The sequence below is a fragment of the Protobothrops mucrosquamatus genome, unplaced genomic scaffold (assembly GCF_001527695.2).
Source record: "Protobothrops mucrosquamatus isolate PMUCROS unplaced genomic scaffold, P.Mucros_1.0 scaffold8, whole genome shotgun sequence".
Taxonomy (NCBI): Eukaryota; Metazoa; Chordata; class Lepidosauria; order Squamata; family Viperidae; genus Protobothrops; species Protobothrops mucrosquamatus.
The window spans coordinates 3,317,731-3,343,108 of NW_015386395.1; the positions used below are offsets into that span (position 1 = coordinate 3,317,731).

Consider the following 25,378-nt stretch of genomic DNA (forward strand, 5'->3'; position numbering starts at 1 on the left):
GGCTTTTCCAGCAAGCGGGCCTGGCCTAGGGAGGATTTTAAATTGGGTTTATTTTTAAGAAAATTTTAAACAGCACAACTTTAAAATATTTGGTTTTAATTTGGTTTTATTTGGTGGGGATTGTAAATATGTTTTTGTTTTTAAATATGTTGTGAGCCGCCCTGAGTCCCGTTGGGAGAAGGGCGGGATATAAATCAAATAAATAAATAAATAAATAAATTAGTTAGATCTCCTTTACAATTTATTTATTTTTTTATTATTGTGAAAAAAATTCATTGCAACCCATCTACACTAATGGGGGATTATGGTGGAATACGCACGACTGCTCCATATTTCACTAGCTAATTTCATCCTTTCCTTCCTCTTTACAGTACTGCAGGGGTGTCAAACTGCCAGCCTGCGGGCCAGTTGCATCATGTGGAGGCTGTGCCCATCGCAGCTGCAGCAATGCAAAAAAAGTCACAATACATCACAACACGTCACATGATGTGGCGAGTTTGACACCCGTGCAGTACTGACATTCACTTCCTCCAAATACACAAATAGAGAACAATTGTACAGGTGTTTGCCACAGCTGTGAATCATATTTTAAATTTTCAGCCTCATAATTATAGACTCACAAAATGTTTCTTGTGATTATGCTCTTTGGTAAGTTGTACAAGCATAATATCAGGAATCCTTTGTTTTCCAACAGAGACATAAGTCATTTACAATGGCACGGTTCATAAGAACAGTTAAGGCACTTTAAGGTATAATGGAATTATTCCAAGAGAATAATGATTTAGGCATGAATTGTTTGGCATTCCCTCACAACTCAACACACCCATGCATTCAAAGATTTATGTTTCTGTTCTTTCTCCCTAAGAGATTCTTCCAGCTGAGAGAAAAACAAGCTATTTAAAAGCAGAATGATTACTGTGCACATTTCAAGGAAGACCATACTGAAAGCAGCCAAAACTGAATTAAAACAATTTACAAAAAGGTACTGCAGCCGTTTAATCAAATGCAAAGCTTTCATCCAATTATTTATTTTCTTTATAGAACAATCTACATATTATAAGGCTATTCAGTTTAATTAAAAGAACTTGGGAAAATAACTTTTAAAAAAAAAACAAAAAAACAGATCTTATCCAGTTACTCCTATAGCATGATGCCACATCAGTGTCTTGGTTTAAGACTGTAAACTTTTCTTTCCCTTTTTCTGCTAATTACATAAAATGTATAAATGAGGTTTAGAATAAGATCTAAGAGTGAGATGGGCATACCTAAATAATAAAATAAAATAAAATAATAATAAATAACTTATTACTTACTATACTGCATGGACTGTGGTGGTATAGATACCTTCATATTTTTAATGATGCTTTTTTTGGCATCGATGGCTAAGGCATCTTCCAGCATACAGGTGAAAAGATAAAAGGCATAATACATCCATAATAGAATTAATTGAGGATTCAGATCCAGAACATTCCTATATTCTCAAAACACCCAGCACCTCAAGTACGAAGAAATCCACTAATCTTACCATGGACCTTGGCACAATCCCTAAACACCGACCTTATTTTCACTTTCTTTTTCTCTCTGTATCCTTGAACATCTGATTTCTTGTTTGTCAGACAGTTCCAGTTTCCAAAAGTCTCCATGCGTTTTTTTTTATGGACGTCCATTGAGGAAATGTTGCATCATGTTTTTTTATGTGATTTTCATCCCAAGCAAGATTTAAGTTTAATGGAAAATCCTCTTCAGCACCTCCAAGAGTCATTCAACCAATGGTGCTGCCAAAAGAACATTGTCTCACGCCATTTTCAAAAGACCTCCCCAAAAGCAGCATTGCACTGACTTACAGCTTGTCTCCTGCGTTATTAAACATAATTTACATGAAACTAAATGTTGCATTTCCCTTTGTATTGCTATCACGGGAGTGCTCTTTGATCGTTTCCTGACCCCGGATTTTCAGTGAAGGTGGAGACAAAGTGTATGTTTACAAAGTGTATGTTTACACAACTCCCTCCCATGCAGATTTTATTCAAATGATCCAACTTGGCTCTGGTAACCCATGGCCTGATTACATCATGCTTGCACTCTTATACTGGGAGTCTACAACCCAATTGTTGTAAAGAGTAGCAAGCAAACTCCTCATTGCATCTGCATCATGTTGGGCATTTGGTAGTATTTATTTAGTGACCCCTTTGGACAGTGACCATTTGCAGTTGCAATGATGATGAAAAGTAGCATTGCCACCGATGCCTTCATTTACGACTTTCTCAAATCCGCAAAGCAAAGGAAAGTTGAAGTAAGATCATAAGAACAGTGGCAGTCATGTGATTTTATACTTAGCAGCCAACCACTTTGTTTAACGAATGAGTTGCCAGTCCCAATTGTGGTCACTAAATGAGGACTGCCTCTATTATGGAACCTCTTGCCCTGGCTCCCATTTATTGCTGAGTGCAATTCAGTAATTGATTTTGACCTTTAAAACCACTTAATTTTAAAAGATTAGGACCCGGCTCTCAAAGGGACTATTTAGATCAATAAAGATAGGAGAAGGTATTTGAGATTTATTGGAAAGTTCTTCAAGGGCAATGTTTTCCAACCTGGATAGTTTCCAAATATGGGGACTTCAACTCCCAGAATTCTCACCAATAGGAAGTTCTAGGAGCTGGAGGTCACATATCAGGTGGGGTGTCCAATAGGAAAACCCTACCCTAGGGCTACATCAACTGCAAAATCTGGATAACCTCTATGTCAGAGATCCCCAACCTTTTGGGCACCAGGGACCGGTTTTGTAGAGAGAGGTTTTTCTGCGGACTGGAGGGTGTGTAGTTTTGTGTGCTGCCTACATCTCGTGGATAGGTCTTTGCTTGTTTGTGTGGACCGGTTGCTGGCATGCCGCGGCCTGGTACTAGTCCACAGACCAGGGATTGGGGACCCCTGCTCTATGTGACCATTAAATGCTAACATTCCAGTATCCTTTTGCTACCGTCCAGAGGTATTCCAGATTTTTGCAAACTAAATACAGTAGCCCTAATACTAGTACTTGAAGAAATTATCAAGGAAAGGACTTTTGCCTGCAAAATGTATCTCTTTCGGAACTGCAGTTGCCTTCAAAATTACATGCTCTGTATTCATATAACATTTTTTTTAAAAAAAAGAGAACTTGGACTTTTATATTATCTTGAGTGTTTTATTGCTGCTTTTATGAATTTATGACAGCTACATAGCCATGTTTATAATGTATCTATTATTTTATTTTTAGATCTACATGCTGCGCTCCAGCAAAGATATTAGGTGGTGCACATAATGTTCCTTCTTTGGCATTTTTCCCTAACTACAAGCTTGTGATATTCACTGGGTTGAGAATGAATGACTGGTCCACAGTTACTCAATTCAGTCACTAAAGGCAGTTTTGAACTTGGTTCGCCTCTTGGTTAGGGAGATTAAACACAGTCTGTAACAATGGAGGGCAGATGAACAATATTCAATTCAAGGGGAATCCACAGATTATCTCAGTTTCGGAAGACAGGTTGTTGCGTTGACTGTGAATTTCCCCTCTTTTTTCATTAATGAAAAATAAATGCGTTCCCAGAATTTCAGACATCAGCATGGTCTGCTTACAAACGCTGTCAGCTTTTGTAATCTGAAATGCAAAATTCAAAGGCAGTTAGGCCACTTCAGAAGCGCCCCTCCAAATATTTCTCTCAACTTTTAATCAGCATTGTCTCAGTTCCCACACTATTGAGTTAAGTTGGTTGAGTTTCCATCCAACATGCTGTAAGGGCTCCATGTTTGGAAGTAAGGAAATCAAATCCATTCTTTAAAAGAAATTTGATAGCCAATTTTCACATCAGATGAAGTCTGCCATATTCATGGAATTTTAGAGAAAGTCCAGTTGTTGCCATTTTTCTTCTGTTCCTAACCACAATGATGCCAAAATGGTAGAACTTGCCTTGGGACATCAGAGTGCAAGTTCTACACTTTCATAATTGCATTGTAATATATGCAAGCACAACACAACCCACCAGCACCTATGTTGCTAGACATGTTCAGCAATAGACCTGTAAAACTGCTACAAAACAGATGACTGTAAATAATGTTGTGTACACATGGTTCATTCACAAAATACCCAAAGGGTCCTATGAAGCTCCATTAGTAATTGTTAATTATACTGACCACGAGCTATGCCAAAAAGACCTTTTGCATGCAACTTACCCATGGTTAATTTAAATGTGGTTAGAAACTTAAGTAATTTTCTGGGTTTGTAAGACACATTGAATCATAAACTGACTACATGGACTGGATTTGCACAACACACTAATCTAATGTAGTTCAGTGTGTTGAGCAACAGAGCCACAGAGTTACAATAAAGCTTTAAAACCAAATAAAATACAAATTACACCATTGAACCTAGCCCTGGTTGAGGGTAGGACTCAGGCTGGTTGCATGCAAGGCAATGAGTAAGACTAAAAAAAAATATTAGTATATTTCCTATCGCTTTGTCAAAATTTAATCAAATCAATGGGCACATAGAAATGTTCATTTAAAAAACTAAGGACTTAGTTGCATTTTCACAGCCAGCTATCCTCCACACTCCAGCTAGCAATTAATATGTTTTTGATAAATAGATATTCAGATAAATAGACAACTCTATCTCTACCAACTGAGGGATTGGTACCAGTGACTTCCTGGAAATTCTAGCACTATAGTTTCTGGACAAAGCTCAGTTGATAAGAATCAGAAAACAGATGCAAAAACGAAATAATCATACTCACTGAAAGGGGACTTTGATACTATAGTACAGAGACCGAAGATATATTTCTCAGTGAATAAATCATGCAAGGTATGAAGGACTGGGAGAATTAAGGGGATTTTAGTTAAGTAATCCAATGGAAAATCCCAAAAACAGACAGCAGAAACCAGAGGCAGCTTCTGTTGCTGTTTAAGTATTACTGACTCATGGACGTTAGTTCAGCTCATCCTTGACCAATTCTCTGCTCTTTATTCTGTCATACAGCATGTCATTCCCACCCACTCAACTTGGTAGCTGCCCTATATTTTTTTTAATAGGTTGGCTTTGCAACGTCTTATAGCAGAAATTCCCTTCGCTGGCACTAGTTGTGGCTGCTCCAGGGAAACTGGTACTGTAGGTTAAGGTTGAAATACACTCAGGCCGCTATGCACGAAGCCAGTTCCCCTGACATTTTTTTTTTAAATTGTTTTACAAGCAGAAAAAAGAGAAAGTAAAACCTGCAGCAGTTATTGTTTCCTAGAGTAGCCACAGTTTCTGAGCAGGAGCGGGAAAGAGTCCCTACCACTCCACCCACAGAACTTACCGTCAACTGAGCCTGGAGTGGGAATTGAATAGTTTGGGTTCTCCCTGGTAGTTCTATCAGTGTCGGTGGGTGCAATCTTCAATCAGGGGATTTTTTTTCTTTAAAAGGAATTCAAGCTTTTAAAAATTGCACAATATAGTACCGCAATTGGAAGAGGGTCACAGTCAGTTGGCAGGCTTCCAGTTCTGCAAACCTAGTGGAAAGATTTAAACAGAAGGCTATAGTGGGGGAAGAGTATTGTGGTTGAACATGGTCCTTGTCAGTGGTATGGGAACAAGACCTATCAATTCGGTTAAAACCTGCACCTTTTGCCTGAATGGATAAAGGGTATTTAAAAACCAGGCAGCCTAAGTACTGTTTACAAGTCAGCATAATTAAACTGCAGGCATTTCATTAAAAGAAACAACATATGTCATGCAGGTCGCTGGAAAGATTCAGTGTTTAGGGCAATATAGATTTGGTGGAGAACAATAATACACCCAGGGTAAAGAAGGGCAAAGATTTATGTATGTATATACCCATCAGGCTACTGTATTTCCTTCTGGAGATAAGCAATGTTATTACAGTGCAGAAAAGGAGTAGTAGTAAGCCAAGGAAATTAAAGGTGTGAGGTAAGAAAACAAAAATGCAGCTAAATCTCATGTATACCTATCCAGGGGTAGGCAACCTTGGCTCTTTTATGACTCGTGGACTTCAACTCCCAGAATTCCTGGGAGTTGAAGTCCATGAGTCATAAAAGAGCCAAGGTTGCCTACCCCTGACCTATACCATTCCGTTTCGTTCTATTATCTCTAATCATCCTTGTTTCTTTGTGTATACCTCTTTGTGTATAACTTGACTTTTCTTCTTTAAACTTACCTCCTTTTGAAAATCTAATAAATTCTGTCACTCTAGCTTCCTTTCCAAGAGAATTCATTTTCTTCAAAATGGCAGACTGTGTTCTCCTTCCTCTGCTGAAGCCACACAATGTTTCCATGAGGGTTACAAAGGAGTGTGTTTGTTATTATGAACCATTGCATTTAATTCAAATTTTTAATTTATGGAAGTCCATTCATAAGTACAGGTTGTAAGTCAGATATTCTTAACCCAGGCATTGCCAATATTCCTCTACTAACTTTCACACATTCATTCATTTCATAATAATCTGCTGAACAGCAAAAATCTGTTCTGCACAATCTTTGCCTGGCATAAAGCCACATTCTTGCACAAGCAGGATATATAACCAAGTACAATGTCACTTTCCCCCTCAGTTTAGTAACTAAGGAATAGAAACACCAATTGATGGAAATTCCACAAGCAGCACCAAAATCTTCATTCCAAGAAATGCTGTTAAAATAGCCTGAAAATGTGTAAAAACAAATCCAGCATATGTAGTATTTAAGATCTGGATTTGTGGAGATAGCTAAAGCCTACTTGCTGGTTAATGAATGTACTTCTATGCTCACACGCACACATCCTCATTTTCTCTCTCACACCCACTCAGGTTTCCCACACACAAAATACAGCCTATGGCCCCGGTGGTACAATAGTTAGAATGTAGTATTGCAGGCACTCTACTCACAAATTTTGATCTGGAGTTTGATTCTGATGGGCTCAGGTTGACTCAGCCTTTCATCCTTCCGAAGTTCGTAAAATGAGGACCCAGATTGCTGGGGGCAATATGCTGATTTTGTAAACTGCTTAGAGAGGGCTGTAAAGCGCTGTGAAGCAGTATATAAGTCTAAATGCTATTGCTATTGCTATAGCTGTGCTTTCACACACATAATCCATATAGACATTATTGTACCCAAAGCTTGGCCCGATATAAAATGTATATATAAATTAAATTAAATGTTCAAATTGATTGCCATTTTCTTATAATCATTTGTTTGATTCATGACTTTTGAACATTACCAGTACTATAGTAACATTTTCTCCAGGAAAAAAAATATTGCAAATAGCCTATAGGACCTGACTTTTGGTATACCCTGTGTATCACATTCCTCCAAGCTAGTCCATAATCTCAAGATTGGTAGAACATTCCCCCGCCTCCCCCCCCCCCCAGGATTGATAGGAGGAACTATCTTTACTTTCACCCACTTCCAGCATCGACTTAAATCCCAATTCCTTCGTATTGAAACAGAATAGTAACTCAATGGTTCTGAGAAATGAGTAAAGTAACATTGTATGGTTCACAAGAGAAGGGGCTTAACAGTTAACCATATCCAATTTAGCCAACTCTTTAATAAGCTAATCATCCTCATATGAGCCTCTGCGCTTCTCAGCCTTGGAGGCTTAAAATGTGTAGATTTCAACTCACAGAATTCCCCAGCTAGCAGGCTGAGAAACACTAGGATGGACCATGAAAAAAAAATAGTTCCACTTGGCAGTCAAATGATTTGGGCCAACAGAACCTAAATGTCAAGAATTAAGCTAGGAGCAAAATGCCTACAAATATTAATTAGGGATGATTCCAATAGAACAGGGGTGTCAAACTGTCGGCCCACGGACTGGACGCATCATTCAGAAGCCGCGCCCACCCCATTGCCGGCAATGGCAGAACCGTCCCGATACGTTGCGCGACATCACATGACGTTGCGAGTTTAACATGTCTGCAATAGAACAAAATACCTGTAAGCTCATGGATGAATTTAGGGAAGTGGATTAGTGTGGGATTTGCTCCATTAATACAGAGTAGCTTGCCTTGCCAGTTTTGGTGAGGGTGTGATTTTCTCGATATTTCCCATACGCAGAGAAGCCTGGATTACCACCAGCAAACAATCAAGCAGAAAGCAATACCCTAATCAATATAAACAAGGAATGAACTCCACACTGAACCGCATTGTTAGTGTTACCTAATTGGGTGATGAAACATCTGCAAGCAAACAGACAGCACCAAAGACTCCAACATTGGGGATGGTTTTGAGCACACGTGAGCAATGTTCACATTTAGAGGAGTTGTATAGGGGGAGTCAGAAAGGATAGAAAAGCAAAACAGAGAAGCTAAGGAGCATTGAAACATTCTTATTTCTGCAGGATAGGGATCTTGGTCAGCCACACATATCTGCAAATATTATTTCAGCAGTATGCCAATGTTTGTAATTATAAAGTTACTGAGTTAATCACCCAGACGGTCTTTAATTGGACAGCACAAATTAAAACAGATTACGATAGCACAAGAATACCATTGGTGTAGTTTTGTCTCTCAATTTCTTGCAGTCGTGCTTGTCAAACCTAATTTCTTCAGAATCAGTGCCCAGGCAAACAACTGAAAGAGCATCTGGGCAGTTCCCCTCTCTGCCTTGTTTTCCAAGTAAAAAACAGAATTCCTATCTTCTAGGGTATGAAGCCAACCCACCAGAAAAACACACATTTACACGTGGGGTCTTCTGTCGAAAGTCTATGATAATCTGGGGTGCAAACAAGTAATGTATGAAATTGCATAAAATATCTCATTTTGATCTTCAGTGCACTGAGAGAACACAAATTACAAAAAAGACTGAAATAATATATAGCAGTCATTGACTCTCACCCAATATAAGAATTAAACAAGAACTCAGTTTCAAGTTTATTTACCATTTTACTTTTTAAAAAAAGATTTTCAGTGTTTTCTTTTTTAAAAAAAATACTGTTCAGATCCTTGAACTACAGCCCAGGGCCTCCAAGTCTGTTTCTTTCTCCTTCAGCTCCCGAAAGGCTTGAAATGCTTCTATACACCTCTTCCCCAAATGGAAAGCTATTTGCTTTCCCCGGTCCCCTGAAACAGGAGGTGGAGGCGAGGGCAAGCAAGGAAAAGGATCCTGAATTAAAGTGAAGGTCCCAGTGCTTTTTCAAAGCAGAAAAATATAGCAGGAAACTGTCCCACCAAATTTTGATGACGCAGTTTATGCTGCGTCTGAAAATCAGGTCAAATGGGAGACTCATTTCTGCCTGTAACTGGCCCTGTCTAGTGGCATGTTTGACTCCAACATGTAGCATGCATAGGAAAACTCCTGGAGTGGAAACTTCATTTCCCCCCACCCCCCCCCCCCACAGCTCTGGAAGCTGAATGCAGTTTCAAAAAGGGAGAAACAGTTTTCATGGGCGACTTAAAACTCTCCACCGTGAAAGAGAAACTAACTATATTCCTAACTTTAAATTTCCCCCTCCCAATTCAAATCATCTTTTTTTCCCCACTTCCTATAAATTCCTCACCCACCCACTGAAGTATGATTCTAAAAATATTCAGATTAATGTTATTAATATTCATGCATTCCTGACTCTGCAGTGCGAAAAAGGGAGATGCCCCGCCCACCCCTCAAAGGTCCTTGTCCCCCTTGACATCCCATTCATGCGGTAAGGACACCTATTAATCCATGATCAGTAAGTAATATGCAGCAGTTTCATGGGGCTCCCCAGGTTGGTAAAATCGGGGACATCTTGGAATATCTTAGGACCAAATGGATGGAATGAAAGAGAGAACCCGTCTCCCCCTTCCTAGGTGACGAGGAGGAGGAGGAGGAGGAGGGAGAAGGCAGAGTCCCACAAGGATAGGTCCAATCTCAGGTCAGAACGGGCACTGCATCTAGGGTAGAAAAGAGACAGGGAGGAATGAGCAAAACGCAGTATTTTCTGTACGGAGAAAACTTGAGTCTAAACCTGAACAGGTTTAATGAAATTCAGCCTTCTCTGACTTACACTTTGCATAAACAAATAGGGGTATTCATGCCAGGCCTTGGGTGGCAACTGCTTGTCTGCCTTGCTTTCTATTTTTGGATGCTTGGATGATGTATACAAAACTCCACACATATGAAACAAAGACCGTAGCCTGTGGAATCTACCCCGTTTTAACTAGAAAAGTATTTCTTGACCTTGGAAACTTTTAAGATATATGGACTTCAACTCAAGAATTCCCCAGCCAGCATGCCTAAAGTCAGAATGGGACAACTCACCGAGGGACAACTCGCTGCGGGACAATTCAACAATTCAATTTAAATATTTAAAACAATTAGAAAATTATTTTAATTTTTGTCACTGACATTTTATTTTGGCCATTCTTTTGCATCTTTTCTTTAATTATTCTATTCCACCATTTCTTTGTTATTAGTGTAACTCAGGGGTAGTCAACCTTGGCTCTTTTATGACTCGTGGACTTCAATTCCCAGAATTCCTGAGCCACCTGGCTCAGGAATTCTGGGAATTGAAGTCCACGAGTCATAAAAGAGCCAAGGTTGACTACCCTTGGTGTAACTCTTGTCCTGCAGTGAGTTGATTATGGCAAGTTGGCCGCAGTGAGTTGTCCTAGACCCGTATAAAGTTGCCAAGGTTGAGGAACACTGAACTATAGTAGGATCTTGAGTTCCATTAATGAGAGCCAACTATGAAATAATTGAGGGAAGCTTGGAGAGTCAGTCCCTGCTTCCCTTGAACTAGACACCATATATAATGCTACCAATTTATATTACAGTCTGCATAGATCAGGAAGTCTAACATAAAACACCCAGTTGAGCTCAAGGAATCCCTACTGGCATCCCTATTACAGGAAATAAATACTACTTTGCAAATATACACATTGAGCAAAGTTTCAGCTATGGCATTAAAAAAAAATTAAGAATATTTTTCTTGCTTTCATTAAACCAGACATGTCAAACTCGTGACGTCACATGACGTCACGCAACGTATCAGGACTGTTTTGCCATTGCCGGCAATGGGGTGGGAGCAGCTTCCGCGTGATGCGTCTGGCCCGCGGGCCGGCAGTTTGACACCCCTGCATTAAACAACAGAAAATCAAAAACCTTAGCTCCTCTATTGCAGTCATCAAGCTGTCCTATATAATCTAATGCAAGTTCTGCCCAGTTTAGACCTACCCGTAAGATGCACCTTTGGATATGTGGTCTTAGCTGACGAAGATGAAGACAATGGAAGATGCGTATTAATGAGTACAAACTATTCCTCATTACTGAAAGTTATTTTTTTTCCTCAATTTCACTTGAATGTAAAAACTACTTTAAAAATCTGAGGCCTTGCTTTAAGTCTTCGACTAGCTAATGAGCCGTGGTGGTGCAGTGGTTAGACCATGATTAGTGGTTATTGCAGGCTAACTCAGCTCACTGCCAGGAGTTTGATTCTGACCAGCTCAAGGTTGACTCAGCCTTCCATCCTTCCAAGATCAGTGAAATGAGGACCCAGATTGTGAGAAGCAATATGCTGACTCTGTAAACTGCTTAGAGAGGGCTGTAAAACACTGTGAAGTGGTATATAAGTCTACGTGCTATTGCTATTGCTAAAGTATAATAAGTCCCAAAAGGAAGGATTTTTTAAACTTTATTACCTGGAAGAGACTCCTGGGCCCCAAACTTGTTCTTTTGGACACCAGGCTATAATCTTCAAAGGGGATCTTTCAATCAAAATGTCTGCCATTCTACTTTTTAAAGCAGATTGCTTGTGGCTACATTGCTTATTGTATCTATGCTTACATTCTACACTTTAAAGTGGAATTTATAGTACAGATTAATTTAGCATTCTTTAAAAAATATTCTATGATCTATTTCTCTTTTATAATTACATGAAGCAATTTAGGCATACAAATAAAGTTTAAGATGAATGCTAACTGACAGATTTAAACCAGCTTTCCTCCATCAGATGCAGTTCAGATGTTTGAGGTTATAAATCATAGGCTGGCCAAGAACAAAGAGAGTTTCAACTCAATACATCTGAAAGATACCAAACTGAGGAAGTTACATTTATGCTTTGTTGGTTAAAAAAAATAGCTAGTATGAATCTGCAAAACCTACTATTTATTTGAATTTATAGCTCTAATCGTAAGAACGTTTCAAAAGTAATGCAATGCAAATTGTGAAGTGGCCTTAAAATATTCCTACTAATTTTAGCTTTAGACGCTCATCTCTCACAAAGATGATCTATACCAAATTGACCACATCTGCTCAGCCAGATCTCAGCTAAATAAGATTTGACAAATCTTTTCCTGTGCATGCAGCCCTCTCAGTTGATTCAAGTAAGCCAGGAAATCAATGATTAGCACTAATTTCCTGGTTAACCAAAGCCAATTTTTAAATCATGAATTAATATCCTAGCTTGCACTAAAGCAGACAAATTATTATTATTATTGTTTTGTTTTGTGCCCTTGAATAAGTGTTGACTTCTGGCGACTACCTGGATAAGTACCTGCAGTTTTCTTTGCAAGTTTTTTCAGAAGTACTTGCCACTGCTTTCTTTTTTCAGGCTACAGAGAATGACTGACTCAAGGTCACCCAGCTGGCTTTGTGCCTTAGGTGGAACTAGAACTCACAGTCTCCTGGTTTCTAGACTGATGCCTGAACCACCACATCAAACTGGCTCTCTATGGCTAATTATAGTCTTCTTTTTTAGTTTACTTGCATTGTAGTGGGAAGAGCAAAGGTTGTGTGTGGCAAACATCATGCATTTTTATTATGTTAAACTGAGACATGAGCTTTTGAATCAACTCATTGCATTGCTTTCCAGTATGCTATTTATTCCACCCCCGTTTTTCCAACCTTGTCATTTCTTTGTCTAGGCAGCAGGGGGCACTCATTCATCCCCGACAGTCATGCCTCTCACTGTGCCCTTCTGGCGGATCTGCAATAGAATATAGAATTTCTGGTTGAATGGCTTTTTTGCAAGAATAATTTCCTAATGGGTTTGGCCCACTTCAGTTTCTCCTAGCCTTAATTCCACTTGTCAAAACAATTTTGTGTTTCCTAGCAATAATCAAGTATAACTGAATTCAAATGAATTTACATATTACTATATTTTAATCATAAGTGGCTGTTTATAAATATACAACCAAACGGACGGCTATATCGAGCAGTGTTTCTCAATTTTGGCAATTTGAAGATAATTGGACTTCAATTCCCAGAATTTTCCAGCCAGCATGACTGGCTAGAGGGGTGGTGGCGAACCTATGGCACGCGTGCCAGAGGCGGCACTCAGAGCCCTCTTTGTGGGCACCTGCACCATGCCCCGGAGATGGCAACTGTCCCTCTTCAACCAGCCGCCCGCTAACTCACCAAGGTCCCAGGTGGCTGGATGCATCCCAGCACGGCTGGTTTCCCTCCCCTCCGTCACATCCCTCCTGGCCTCGCATGCTCTCCTTTTCCCGGGCACGACCTACTGCATTGCCGCCTCAGCTATCGGCTATCCGGCTTCTCTGAACTGCTGGCGATGGGCTGCGGAGTCCCAGAGTGCACCGGTCGAGGGGCCGGCAGGCTGTGGCTGCTGACGGACACTGTCGGCCCCCCATGCGCTTGCTGGCCTCTGTGTGCGGGGGCTGATGGTGTCAGGCAGCAGCCGCCCGGCCTTGCCTTGCCCTGCAACAATGACACCCCCACCCTGCCTCGCCTTGCCTCGCGTCACCCTGCAGGACGAGCCTCCTGCCCACCGCCCCATCTGCCAGCGATCCCCCAGATCTCCCCCAACCTGCTGAGACCCCACAGGCGTCCCTCCCCACGAGCAACATCAAGGTGACCATGCCCACCTTGGCCACACCCACTCAGTCTGCCATGACCACCACAGCCACGCCCACCTAGTGGGCCATGCCCACCTGGCACCCGGCGATATATAAGTGGGTTTGGGGTTGCAGTTTGGGCACTCGGTCTCTAAAAGGTTCGCCATCACTGGGCTAGAGAATTCTGGGAGTTGAAGTCCTCACATATCTTCAAGTTGCCAAAGTTGAGAAACAGTGCTACAGAAGCAAGAGGCTACCTCTCCTTTTTAATTATTTGGTATCAAAAGAACAAAATAGCAATGGCACCATGGGAAATAGACGGGCCAATTTTTAAAATCTATTTGAAAAGTTTGTGGTGAGGGGGTTGCAATCTTTCCAACTCAAAATAGATAATTAAGCTCTTCACAACATGGTATTACTAAAATCTGATGGGTTTGCTGCTGTTACTATACTTGGTCTTAGCCCCAAAGCTGAGAAGTAATGTTTTTGATACTAATTCCAGCAATGATATATCTTAGAGAAAAAATATAGCAGACACAAAAAGGTTGGGAAGAGACTACATATGGATCACATATATCCCTCCCATATTATAAATTATTAATGTAATCTTTTTACATCTTCTTACTACTAAGACAGTCTTTTTTTTAAAAAAAAAAAACTTTCTTGTTATTTGCACCCTTTTAAGAATAAAACATGATTTTGAAGAAAAAAAAGCACATTTGTTTCATTTTTAGCTAGGATCCTTCATTTTATAAAATACCCTTATATTCATTTCCTTCTATAGAAGAATAAAGGATTTATCTCTTGTTATAGCAGAGACTTTCCGTGGGGAAAGAAAGCTACTTGATTACCCCATCCAGTACATAACCATCCTTAGTACCTCATCAAGCTCTTTCTGCGTCTCGTCCTCCATCCGCCGGATGTCAGCCATGCTTAAATCCACCCACTTATCCAACCAGCAAAAGAGCTGCCTATGGAAGTTGGTAAAGAGGCGTCTTTCTTGCTGTCAAAGGGGAAAGAGAAGCTTTTAAGAAACTTGAGATGCTGAGAATATAAAATGGCCCAAATTGGGAATGAAAAGCCGTTTTCTAAGCCTTTAGACATCAAAGTCACAGGAATAAATCTAGGCTAGGTTCTTCAGACAGAAAAGCAAGACTGGCAGCCATTTTGAACCACAGATAGTCTTTGACTTACGATCAACAATTGAGCCCAAATTTTTTTGTTGCTAATCAAGATAGTTGTTAAGTGAATTTTGCCCCATTTTAAAACCTTTCTTGCCACAGTTGTTAAATGAATCACTGCAGTTGTTAAATTAGTAACACAGTTAAGTGAATCTGGCTTCCCCATTGACTTTGCTTCTCAGAAGATCGCATGATTGCCCAGACACTGCAACCATCACAAATTCATGCCAATTGCCAAAGGTCTGAATTTCTATCATGTGACCATGGAAACACTGCAATGGTTGTACACGTGAAAAACAATAATGTCACTTTTTTCAGTGTTGTTGCAACTTCGAACAGTCACTAAACGAATAGTTGTAAGTCGAGGACTGTAGTTAATTCTGTGCTTCTGAGAAAATGGCCCGATGTTTACTGGACTCAATCTCTTTATCCTATTATTCCATAAAAAGCAGTATCAGCTTGATATTATTGAAGGGGGAGGGGCTTTCCTCCCTCAAACAGTGCTTCGGATTCCAGCAAATTTCCTCAAACTGGGGCAAACAACTGTCCACCTTGAACTCACCTTTTGGATAAACTTTTCAACCCTTCCCTGAAGGCCCCACCAGCGGAACTTCACAGTCACAAGTTTGTAGGCACACATGTGGGGACAATCTTCATTATTGGCTAGTTCCCGCTAACAGGAAAGAAAAAAAAAAGGGGGGGGGGAAGAGAGAACAAAATCAGAAGAGTTAAGGTGGGACCAGGATGTGGTATTTTGTCCAAGTGCATGTGACTTTTGAATGGCATGCCCAAAGTCACACTCCTCCAATACATTTATATTGGACATCCAGAACACAAATGAAATTCAATTTCATAGATTTGGTTTGTGATTAAATACAGTTACAGGTAAATCCTTGCTTAGTGACCATAATTGGCGCCGGCCACTTCATTGCTAAGCAGAAAATCACCTGACTGCCAAAAACTCTGAATGTCACTTCCCAATTATTAAGCAAACTGCCAGTCATTGAGACATCAGGTAACCAGAACTTGTGATTATATTCTGCATTCGCTCTGCTTGTCATGACACTTGTTGTGAAGCACCCAAATGGCAATCATGTGACTACATAATGCTGTAATAGTTGTAAATCCATTTCAGTTGTGAAGCATCCAAATGGCAATCATGTGACCCTGGGATGCTTGGATGGTCATAATTGTGAGAACTGGTCACAAAGCTAGGTGTTTTTAAACATCATCATAACTCTGATAGTTACTACATGAGGACTATTTGGGCTATCATCTCATTGCAATAATGTATGGGGTTTTCCTTCTGACACAGGAAAGCATGCAGAGCACATGGAGTTTGTGGACCAGGAAAGGAGGGAGGCCTTAGATGGAGCATGCAGCAGCATCTGAACTCAATGGCCTTTCCCACTGGAGGGAGGCACAGGGTTATTTTTGTAGACTTTTTCCTCTATAGCCCTTGGCTGGACCCAGCCTCATTTTAAACTCATGCTAGCTTCTCCCACTTACCAAATTTGGCCCAGTTCTGTTCAGAGGGCTTCCCAAAGATAGACAGGTAGAGTTACAAGCCATTTTACATAATTCCCTATTTTTATCATTCTGTTGGGTTGGAAAGAAGTTCTTAAAACTTGTAATACCACTCAAGGCTTGGATAGGGCATAGGTCTTCCCTCCCCCCTCAAAATCTTGGACATTTTAAAGTAATGTTTCTCTTTGGTGAAACATCTGAGAGGAACTTGAGAGAGGCAGAAAGAGCAGATAATGGTAAATCAAAATTTCCCACATAATTTTTTTCCCCAACAAACAATATACTTGGAAAAAAAAACCTTTATCCCTCCGGACAACCTTTTAAGTGAAGAAAAGGAGTTCGTGTTAGGCTGAGAAAATAGTGGCTGGTTTGGGACCATCAGATATATTTTGAAGACAAGTCAATCAATCTCATGCTATTAATCTGTCATCTCCATCCTGGTGCTCTCCAGATGTAGGCTGGGGATGATGGGAGTTGTATAGCAACATTTTCAGAGGGTGTCAAATTGTGGAAGGCTAGTCTAGCACAGCAGAGGAGTTGTGTGGCATAACTACACCTCTGAAATCCATGGGCAGCTTAAGTCAGCTCAGCGGAACAGCACTGTGTATAAGCAAGCTTTATAATTCTATGGAATAATTATAATTATTGCTTCTTTTCAAGTCTCTCTTGGAATCTAGAATGCCTGAACGCAGGGGGGGGGGGAGAGTTGGGAGGGAGGAGGGCAGGCAATCAAAGATGTACTAAAAAGCCAGTTTCCTTCTTTTTTGTGAGGTAGATATTACCTTCCAGTCAGGGCCGAGAGGGCCTCTGCCAGTCTTCATAGATTTGAAAAGAGCTGGATCTTCATCTGGTTTGTAATCCTGAAAGAGAAAAGAGTTGAGGAAAGGTGGCAGCATGCAGGACAGAAGTCCTAGCAAACTGTGATGTGAGGAAGAATCTGAACAACTATTTTTTAAAAAAATAGTTAGAACAAGTCAACACGTTTCCCGCTACAGTTGAGCAGAAACAACTAACTTAGCTACAGAGGAAGGTTGAAAAAGGCGATGTTTAACATCCAAAAGTCAGTGAAAAACAAAAGAAACGGAGGATGACACCAGAACTTAAGCAAGCTGTTAGTGGAACTGGTATAGGTCATCATCACTGTTGCCACCAGAAATTAATTATCTGTAGCCCACCAGAGTTTCCCAGTCCTCTTTTCATGACCCAGAATTGTCCTGCCTTTATCTCAGGTCACCCATCATGCCACCTGCTAAGGCCGCAGCCCAGCCAACATCTTCTTACATCATCTGATACGTTTGTCCGATCACCAATGTCTATGTGAACAACTTCCACATCTTTCCAAGTATCTGCATCCAGCCCGTGGACCTGCAAAGGAGAAATTACAATTTCAGAAGTTACTGACAATATCAAAGGTAGATGATTCTGGCGAATTTCTGCTTAAGTTTTATACATATTGGTGATATTTTAGACAGTGAATGAGTTCACACCTCATAATAAGGCACACAACTTTTTACAGTCTGCCTTTTGAGTAGCATTCTGCCTAGAATTGCATTCCAAAAAGAAGTGGGTGAGACCAGGACAAAAGAATTTGATTGAATTTTAATTATTATTAAAATGATTAGTATGATTGCTCTCTGTTCATTAATTGAAAAGTTTAAGAAATTATCATTAAAATATTTTTAAATGAAATATTTAATAATTCCCATTTCCATAATTTACAGTTTGATAACAAGCTCTAAATATGGATCGCCCTGTGGCCACTTATGAAGCACCAACAAAATTACTTTTTTAGGATAGGTTTTTGCTCAGGTTAACAGCTATATATAGATCAGATAGTCATGGTTTCAGAACATCCAACCGGTTTGAAACTATGTTTTTGTTGACTCACTGACTATAAATATAGTACAATATGATGTGTGAACAGGGCAGTATTCATGATTTTTTTAAATTCAATCATAGTTTGCTGTAAGGCCTTTTTTAAGCATCTAACCAAGACATAATTATGTAAGTCAAGACTTGTGTTTAAAAAGAAAAATAAAAACCTTGGCATTAGCTATGAAATTTTAAATGAACCATGAAAATTTTGCTTGTCTAAAAGACTGGTTTATGTCTCTGAAATATGATTAGCATGTGTGAATGCAGCCAGTATCTAAAATTGCTGCCAGCTTTCTTTTAATCTATTGGGATCCCTAGAGACTCTTCTCCAGCTGCCCTCCTTTAAGGAATAGGTGGGTAGCATATGGAATGCTATCTTCTTGGGGACTTCAATCAACTTTTGGAGTATTTCGTCCAGGACTTTCTCCAATCTTTTTCTATGACATATTGTCATCAAGTTAAAGCCTGTTGCATTTGCTTGAACTTGCTTGATACTTTAAATGCTAACCTATTTAGGTTCTGTATTACTTCCTTTTGTCCATTGCCCTGTAGAATCTTGTTTCATTGGGCTACTTTGTACATCATGATTAAACATAATTATTTTGATTTAGAGGTACTGCGCCAAGCAAGCTCTTGCTCCAGCTTCTTTGCTTTTTTAAAAAATCTGTTTATTCTAAGTGCTTTATTTCCTATTAAATGTGTCACACAATGCATGAAAATCTCACTGTTGACACCCTGCCTAGATAACACAAACCACTTCTGGAGAGGGAGATTTATTTCTGGAAAACCAGAGTCACTCCCTAAATAATCAAATCAGTCTTTTCCAGAACTCCCTAAGAGAACATTGGATTGTTCTATGCCTCAAACGTTGAGTTTAACACATCCCAATTATAACAACCCACAGTTTAACTGTAATTAAAGTGGACTTGGATACCATGTTAAATTTAACATCATACAAACCCTAATGGCTGGATTTGAACAATATGGCAAGCCCCAAGGAAATAAAGCACAGCTTAATTTCCTATGTCACACTAAGCCAATAAGCACATAATCGTAACAATTTTAAATTTCACTTCTACATAATTAGCCAGACATGAAAATAAATGCTGATAGGGATGTGTAAAGTTGAATTCTCTGAACCACAATGATTCAGCTGTTCCAAAGATTTTCTGGAAGCTAACTCTCCAAACCAGAATAAGTCAGTGATGTTCTCAATGTCCCCTAATCATGGATTAACCGCAGTTTTATTTCTGGGTAATAAAACTTGAATCCAGCAATGCAAAATCTTATTGCCTATACAAGCAATCCTTGACTTACAATTACAACTGAGCCCATTCTATTGCTAAGCAAGACAGTTAAGTGAGTTTTGCCCTATTTCTTGCCCTGCAACTGTTAAGATAGTAACATTAAGTGAATCTGGCTTCCCCATTAACTTTGTTTGTCAGAAGGTTGCAAAAGGTGATCACATGACCCCGGGACACTGCAACCCTCATAAATGCATGCCAGCTGCCAAGCGTCCAAAGTTTTATCAGATAATCATAGGGATGCTGCAACAGTTGTAAGTGTGAAAAATGGTCATAAGTCACTTTTTTCAGTGCCTCTATAACTTTGAACTAAACAAATGGTTGTAAGTCGAGGACTATCTATAAAGAATAAAATTCGGTAGGATTTAGGTACCCCAATTCTTTGGACTGTTAGCATGCAATCTGTTAGATTTGCATTTTTCCACTTACATTTTCGTGTTCACCTAAATCGGGTTTGTGCCATGTTTCAATTTTGACAAAGAAATCATCCTTCATGTACTCATTCTATCGAAGAGGAGAAGGAAACAAGGTTACAAGAATTCTTGGTGCAGACAATAGAACCTGCAAATACTAAAGGCCACACTTGTCAGGGATATGTTACCTTGAATCTTCTGAGTCAATTTGTATAACTATGAATTGACTATAACAATTCAATTCATAGAACAGATGAACCCCGTAAGACGGTACGTATTAGAGCAGGGGTCCCTAACCCCCAGTCTGTGGGCCAGATCTGGTCTGTGACCCATTGTGAACTGAGCTGCGCAAGGGGCAATGAGCACGCAAAGCTCCATTTGCGCAAGCAGTGAGCGCGCGTGTGAACTTGTCCCCTCTCCCCCCCCCACCGCCAGCAGTTCACATAGCCAGAAAGGTTGGGGACCCTGTATTAGAGGAAACAGATGTGTTCAAGAGGCTATGGGGAACAATAAACAGGGAAAATGCCGCCCATAGCTACCCATTTCAGAACTCACTCACCGTAATAACTGCAGCAGATGAGGCCAAAATAAGGGAAAAGACAAAAAGCATGTTAGTGTGGCAAAGCAACACAGAAAATCTTGCTAAATTACATCTTATTATTCTGCCCCAACAATAAGTACAGTAATAATGATGCATGACTCAAACTGTCATGCTAGAATCCAGCACTCAGTAAGCAGAATGCTACAGGCATCAGAGCTGAGAAGTCTAGAAATGGACGTTTTGGGATCCAAGCATTGCATTTAACTTTTTGGGGAGGACTCAGGGCCCAGTAGCATGAAGAATGATGCTAAGAGAAACTGCTATGTGATTCAGAGCCCGGATTTTCAATTTTTCTCCTGGGTTACGGAGTACAATTTGGGCACTTTTCTTTCCTTTAAAAAAAAACTTATGCTAAAACTTTTATTATGGATTCCTTTTTTACTGTTTTTTTTTATTTTTATTTTAGGCAAATGCATCTGGAAAAGGGCAGAGGTGGCCAATCCAAGCTATTGAGAATTAGCAGGCTTATTTTCAATGTGATGCTTAACATCATAGAAAGTGAATAGGAGAATATGACAGGAATGATCTCGTTCCCTTCTAAATGCTCCATTGCCCTCTGACCAATTTTGTAGAACTTTGGTATTTTCAGATTACATGCAGCAACAATAATAATAATAATAAACAGAGATCTGTTGGAAAATTATACCAAGCTTCATCCACCCTCTGCAAGCACCCTATTCTCAATTCAAGCAGGATTTATCATGAATGGGTGCTCCCTGAACCTCTGCCAAAACACTGCTATTTGCCACTGAGAATTTATACCAAAAATAAAATTATCTTATTCAGTAACATATGGAAATTTTAATGTTTTCTTGAATTATAGAACTTGAAAGACACCATCCTGGTCAATAATAGTTTCTGCCAATACTAAAGAGGTTTTTTCCCCCCTCCCGCAGGCTCACCCGTCCGACAGTAAGGATAGGCATTCCAGGCTCTTTCGTGGACAACAAGGGACCCTTCTGGGGCAAAAATCTTGATGAATCCTGGAACTTTGCTGTGGGAGAAAGAAGCAAGGGAAGGCTTCAGATCCAGCATTGCCATCAGCTGTCCACACCCAGGATGGTTCTTACCTCTGAAGGTGGTAGATCTTATGAGTGTACTGCCCCTGCTCCCCCTCGTGTTGGTAGGGCTCATTTTTCAGCACCTCGATTCCTTCACCACCACCAGTGTTGTTCTTACTAGCCTCAGCCACGGAAAATAATTGTCCTACTTGATACTGAAGATGGCAAAAAGACAGAGGAGGGTAAAATTCTGTTTCCCCTGAGAGAAAGGAAGGCTACTGATAGCTATTCGTGAGTGGAAGGCAAAGCAAGCCAGAGTGTGACAACCTCTGGACTACCCACAATCTTTATCAGTGGGGTTAATAAAGTTTCCCTCAGAGCAAGGTTTATTACTCACCTCTTCTACGGAGCAAGGTAGTACCACCCGACTGGATTTTTTTTTTTGTTGCAGGGGAGGAAAAGAAAGAGAAGGAAAATAGTTAGATAGGTTTCTCCCAATTTTCAGTCCCTCCCACCACTATTTTTTACTATATAAAAAGAGTGCATGAATGTACTCATACAAATATAGTATTTAGGTAGAATAGAGCCAGGAGTTTGATCCTAATGGGCTCAAGGTTGACTCAGCTTCCATCATTTTGAGGGCCCAGATTGTTGGGGGTAATAGGCTGACTCTATAAACTGCTTAGAGTGTCTTATAAAGTGGTATGTAAGTCTAAGTCCTATTGCTATATTTCATCAACAGATCAACTGTGATTGCTTAGAAAATACGCTGAATTCTCTGAGCTACAAAGGATCCTTCACAAGTTTTTATTCTTTATTTGTTTTTAATAGATTTTACAAGAAAAAAAATCTTTAAAAGGACATGATCCTTTTGGTTTGTTTGCAATAAATATTCCCATTAATCACTAAAATATTTATTCTCATCATTCCTGCCTAAAGAGATCTGAGATAAGAACCTTTCAAATCATTTTGCTTCAGCCACAGAATTTTACAGTGCATACAGACAACGAAACCTTTCGACCTTTTCTTACCAACTCCCTTTTTAACCCCCTTCCCCCCTTTTTTGCTTTAAAAAGTCATGACAAAAATATTAAATTGTTATATAAAAATAGGTACAATTTTGATTGCTAGCACTAGAAGCTATCCATCTGAAAATATTTTAAAGGATGTGACTAAGTTCAATGGGATAAAATCCATAACTATATTAAGTTACAAAGCAATTTATACTGGATACTGCAGTTTAGTTAATGGACATTATTATTCCACATTACTTCTCATTTAAAAAAGAAATCTCAAAGCAATTATAAACATATACGGTATGCAGAGCACAATTGGTTTCAATTATACTCTGAGTGGGAGGTTTATTTAAGGAATTATCATAAACTAAACTTGTCAACAGTCACTTCTCTATCCTTATTTATTAGATTTGCAAGGCCATCTAACTGCCATGTGACTTAATGAAGAGGACAAAAAAAGATTACAAATACCAAATAACAATAAAATGACAGAAATAATTATCCCCATTTTATTTCCACCTGAGCTAAGGACACTTGTTGCCCCAAGGGGCTTTTTTAGTAGTAAATAATACACTTTTTTAGAGTTTTGAGGCGACAAATGACTTGGGCCATTATGAACAAGCAGACAGATATTTGTGGACTACAAATTGTGTAGACTCTCCTTTTTTGCAAAGGTAGCAGAAAGATATTGGCGCCTAAGAAGCACAACAGATCATTGAAAGCTTTGTAGTTTGAAGCATGCATGTTTCAATATTGATTAGCTATGTTAAGGCTACCTGACTCAAAAAGAGAGCCTGGTCAGCTTACAAAATATCAAATACAAAACAAAAACAAAGTTAAAAACTACCCAGACAAGATAGCAATGATAACATTCAGAAAACATAGCAAGCTAACACCCTAATTTAGCAGTCCAAATTATCAACCAGGCAGGAAACAAAGCTATTACCAAAAAAGTGTTTAGCCTTTATGAGACACATAATAAAGGCAAAAATCTCAGAGTCCAATTTGAATTCTAGTGGTTTCATAACTATTTCTACGTGGATTTCTTGGACATTATAAAAAGGCGAGTACCAGGGCATTCTAGGATTTTTTTTAAATTGTCTAATCTATCACAAAATGTTGGTATTTCCTGTTGGCTCCCCCATGCACTAACTTGAATCAACTTTGACTTTTGAGCATGAAAGCAATATAAATAAATATATTCCTCTCCTGGCATGTTAGCAAAGAAAAATCTGTTGCAAACTTTCCTATATACTGCTTAAGCATGATTTGCGGTGACACTTTGCGTATGTGTTTTTATTCTAATTAAGTTCCACTAAATCTATTCCTAAAGTACAACAGTTTCTATATTGGAAAAGGCAGCCAAGAAACTATTGTGATAATTCCTAACGAACTCTCTCATATTTCTTATTGAAGATTAATAAGATATTGATGTTGGGAGAGCAGTAATTAAGAAGAAAATATCTTCTCTGAAAACAAGGAATGAGTCAGTTCTAAAAAGTAGACAACTGGCTTTGTGGTAGTGTGTTATTCTTAGTCTCCTCAACTGGATGCCATCTGTGAGCAGGAAAGAAGCTGGAAGAAATACGGCGCTTTCCGAAGCATTGAGACACAAGAGGCATGCTGGCTGGGAATAAAGAAGTTTTAATCCAACCCCTCAGTTAAGGCTGTTCAGAAAACAGGAAAAAATGCTACTTTGAACTCAAAGTAGTCAAAGAATCCATTTCATCCAAATGTCAGATCTAAACTAAGATTGATAATATTTTCACAGCATCCAAAATATAACATGAAATAGTTCTGGACTATATAACCGTTAGGTGCTACATAAAACAGTCAAATAAAGAGGGGGGAGGGGTAACCGTGTATAGCAGCTCCTGCGTCCCTCAGTTACCTACCCCCTTCCTTTATGAGCCCCTCCCACCTTCCAATTAATCCTTCCCCCCCCCCCGCGCACCTCTCACCCACCCCTGCCCCTCCAGTACTTACAACTCTTTAATGAGCACCATCCCTCACACCCTTCCAGCGTCTCGCACGCCCAAAGCACCGTGCCTTCTCTTCCTGGTCCCCACTCCCCGGTCATTGACGCCATTTCCGCCCTCACTCCAGCCGCCACTTGCCCAGACCAGCCCCTTACGACGCCATTTCCGCCCTCAATCGGGCTTCCTTTTTTTTCCCGGCAGAAGCCGCCGAAGCAATGAATGAGCGATAGGGAGCAGGGGTGGGTCTTCCTGTCGGACAGAGAATTGCCTCTTGATTGACAGGGCGGCCGATTCCGGAAACGAATACAATAGCCCACCTCGCGAGGAGGACTCCGCCGAAGAGTTTTGCTGAGGCGTGTGAAGATTTCGCCCTGAAATAGAAAAACAGCAAGCTCCGCTGCTTTTATGGCTAGGCATATATTGATTTTAGGAAACAATGAGCCACTAGTACAATGTAAAAAAAAAAAAGATATTGAGACTCTAGAAAGTGCAGAGAAGAGCAACAAAGATGATTCGGTGACTGATGGTTAAAACATATGAAGAACGGTTGCTGGAATTGGGTATGTCTAGTAGTTTAATGAAGAGAAGGACGAGGGGTGACATGATAGCAGTGTTCCAATATCTCAGGGGCTGCCACAAAGAAGAGGGAGTCAAGCTATTCTCCAAAGCGCCTGAAGGCAGGACAAGAAGCAACGGATGGAAACTAAT

At 39.9% G+C, this 25,378-nt stretch overlaps 2 protein-coding genes across 2 annotated transcripts in view; both read right to left on the bottom strand.

Annotated features, from left to right (window-relative positions):
- LOC114922226 overlaps positions 1–1,667 on the bottom strand; it is a 20,592-nt gene extending 18,925 nt beyond the window's left edge. The window contains exon 1 of the mRNA XM_029283027.1: positions 1,526–1,667. Coding sequence (XP_029138860.1) covers positions 1,526–1,667 — 142 coding nt within the window. The remainder of the gene's footprint in view (positions 1–1,525) is intronic.
- A 7,941-nt stretch (positions 1,668–9,608) lies between these two features.
- Positions 9,609–24,740, bottom strand: LOC107282517 (phosphatidylinositol transfer protein beta isoform-like). Its single transcript, XM_015810303.1, has 12 exons — positions 24,678–24,740; positions 22,073–22,103; positions 21,745–21,890; positions 21,577–21,668; positions 20,633–20,640; positions 20,090–20,164; positions 17,763–17,846; positions 17,264–17,341; positions 15,517–15,627; positions 14,654–14,776; positions 12,824–12,905; positions 9,609–9,873 (listed from the first exon to the last, which is right to left on the bottom strand). Exons 1-11 carry the CDS (start codon positions 24,695–24,697, stop codon positions 12,858–12,860), a joined length of 816 nt encoding a protein of 271 aa, XP_015665789.1. The 5' UTR covers positions 24,698–24,740; the 3' UTR covers positions 9,609–9,873; positions 12,824–12,857.
- Positions 24,741–25,378: the final 638 nt, after the last annotated feature.

Coding starts and splice junctions, on each gene's coding strand:
- LOC107282517 (XM_015810303.1), bottom strand. CDS start 24,697: ATGGTGCTCATTAAAGAGTT. Junction 22,104..24,677: donor ATGGTGCTCATTAAAGAGTT/GTAAGTACTGGA, acceptor AAAAAAATCCAG/TCGGGTGGTACTACCTTGCT. Junction 14,777..15,516: donor TTGAAAAGTTTATCCAAAAG/GTGAGTTCAAGG, acceptor CCCCTTTGACAG/CAAGAAAGACGCCTCTTTAC.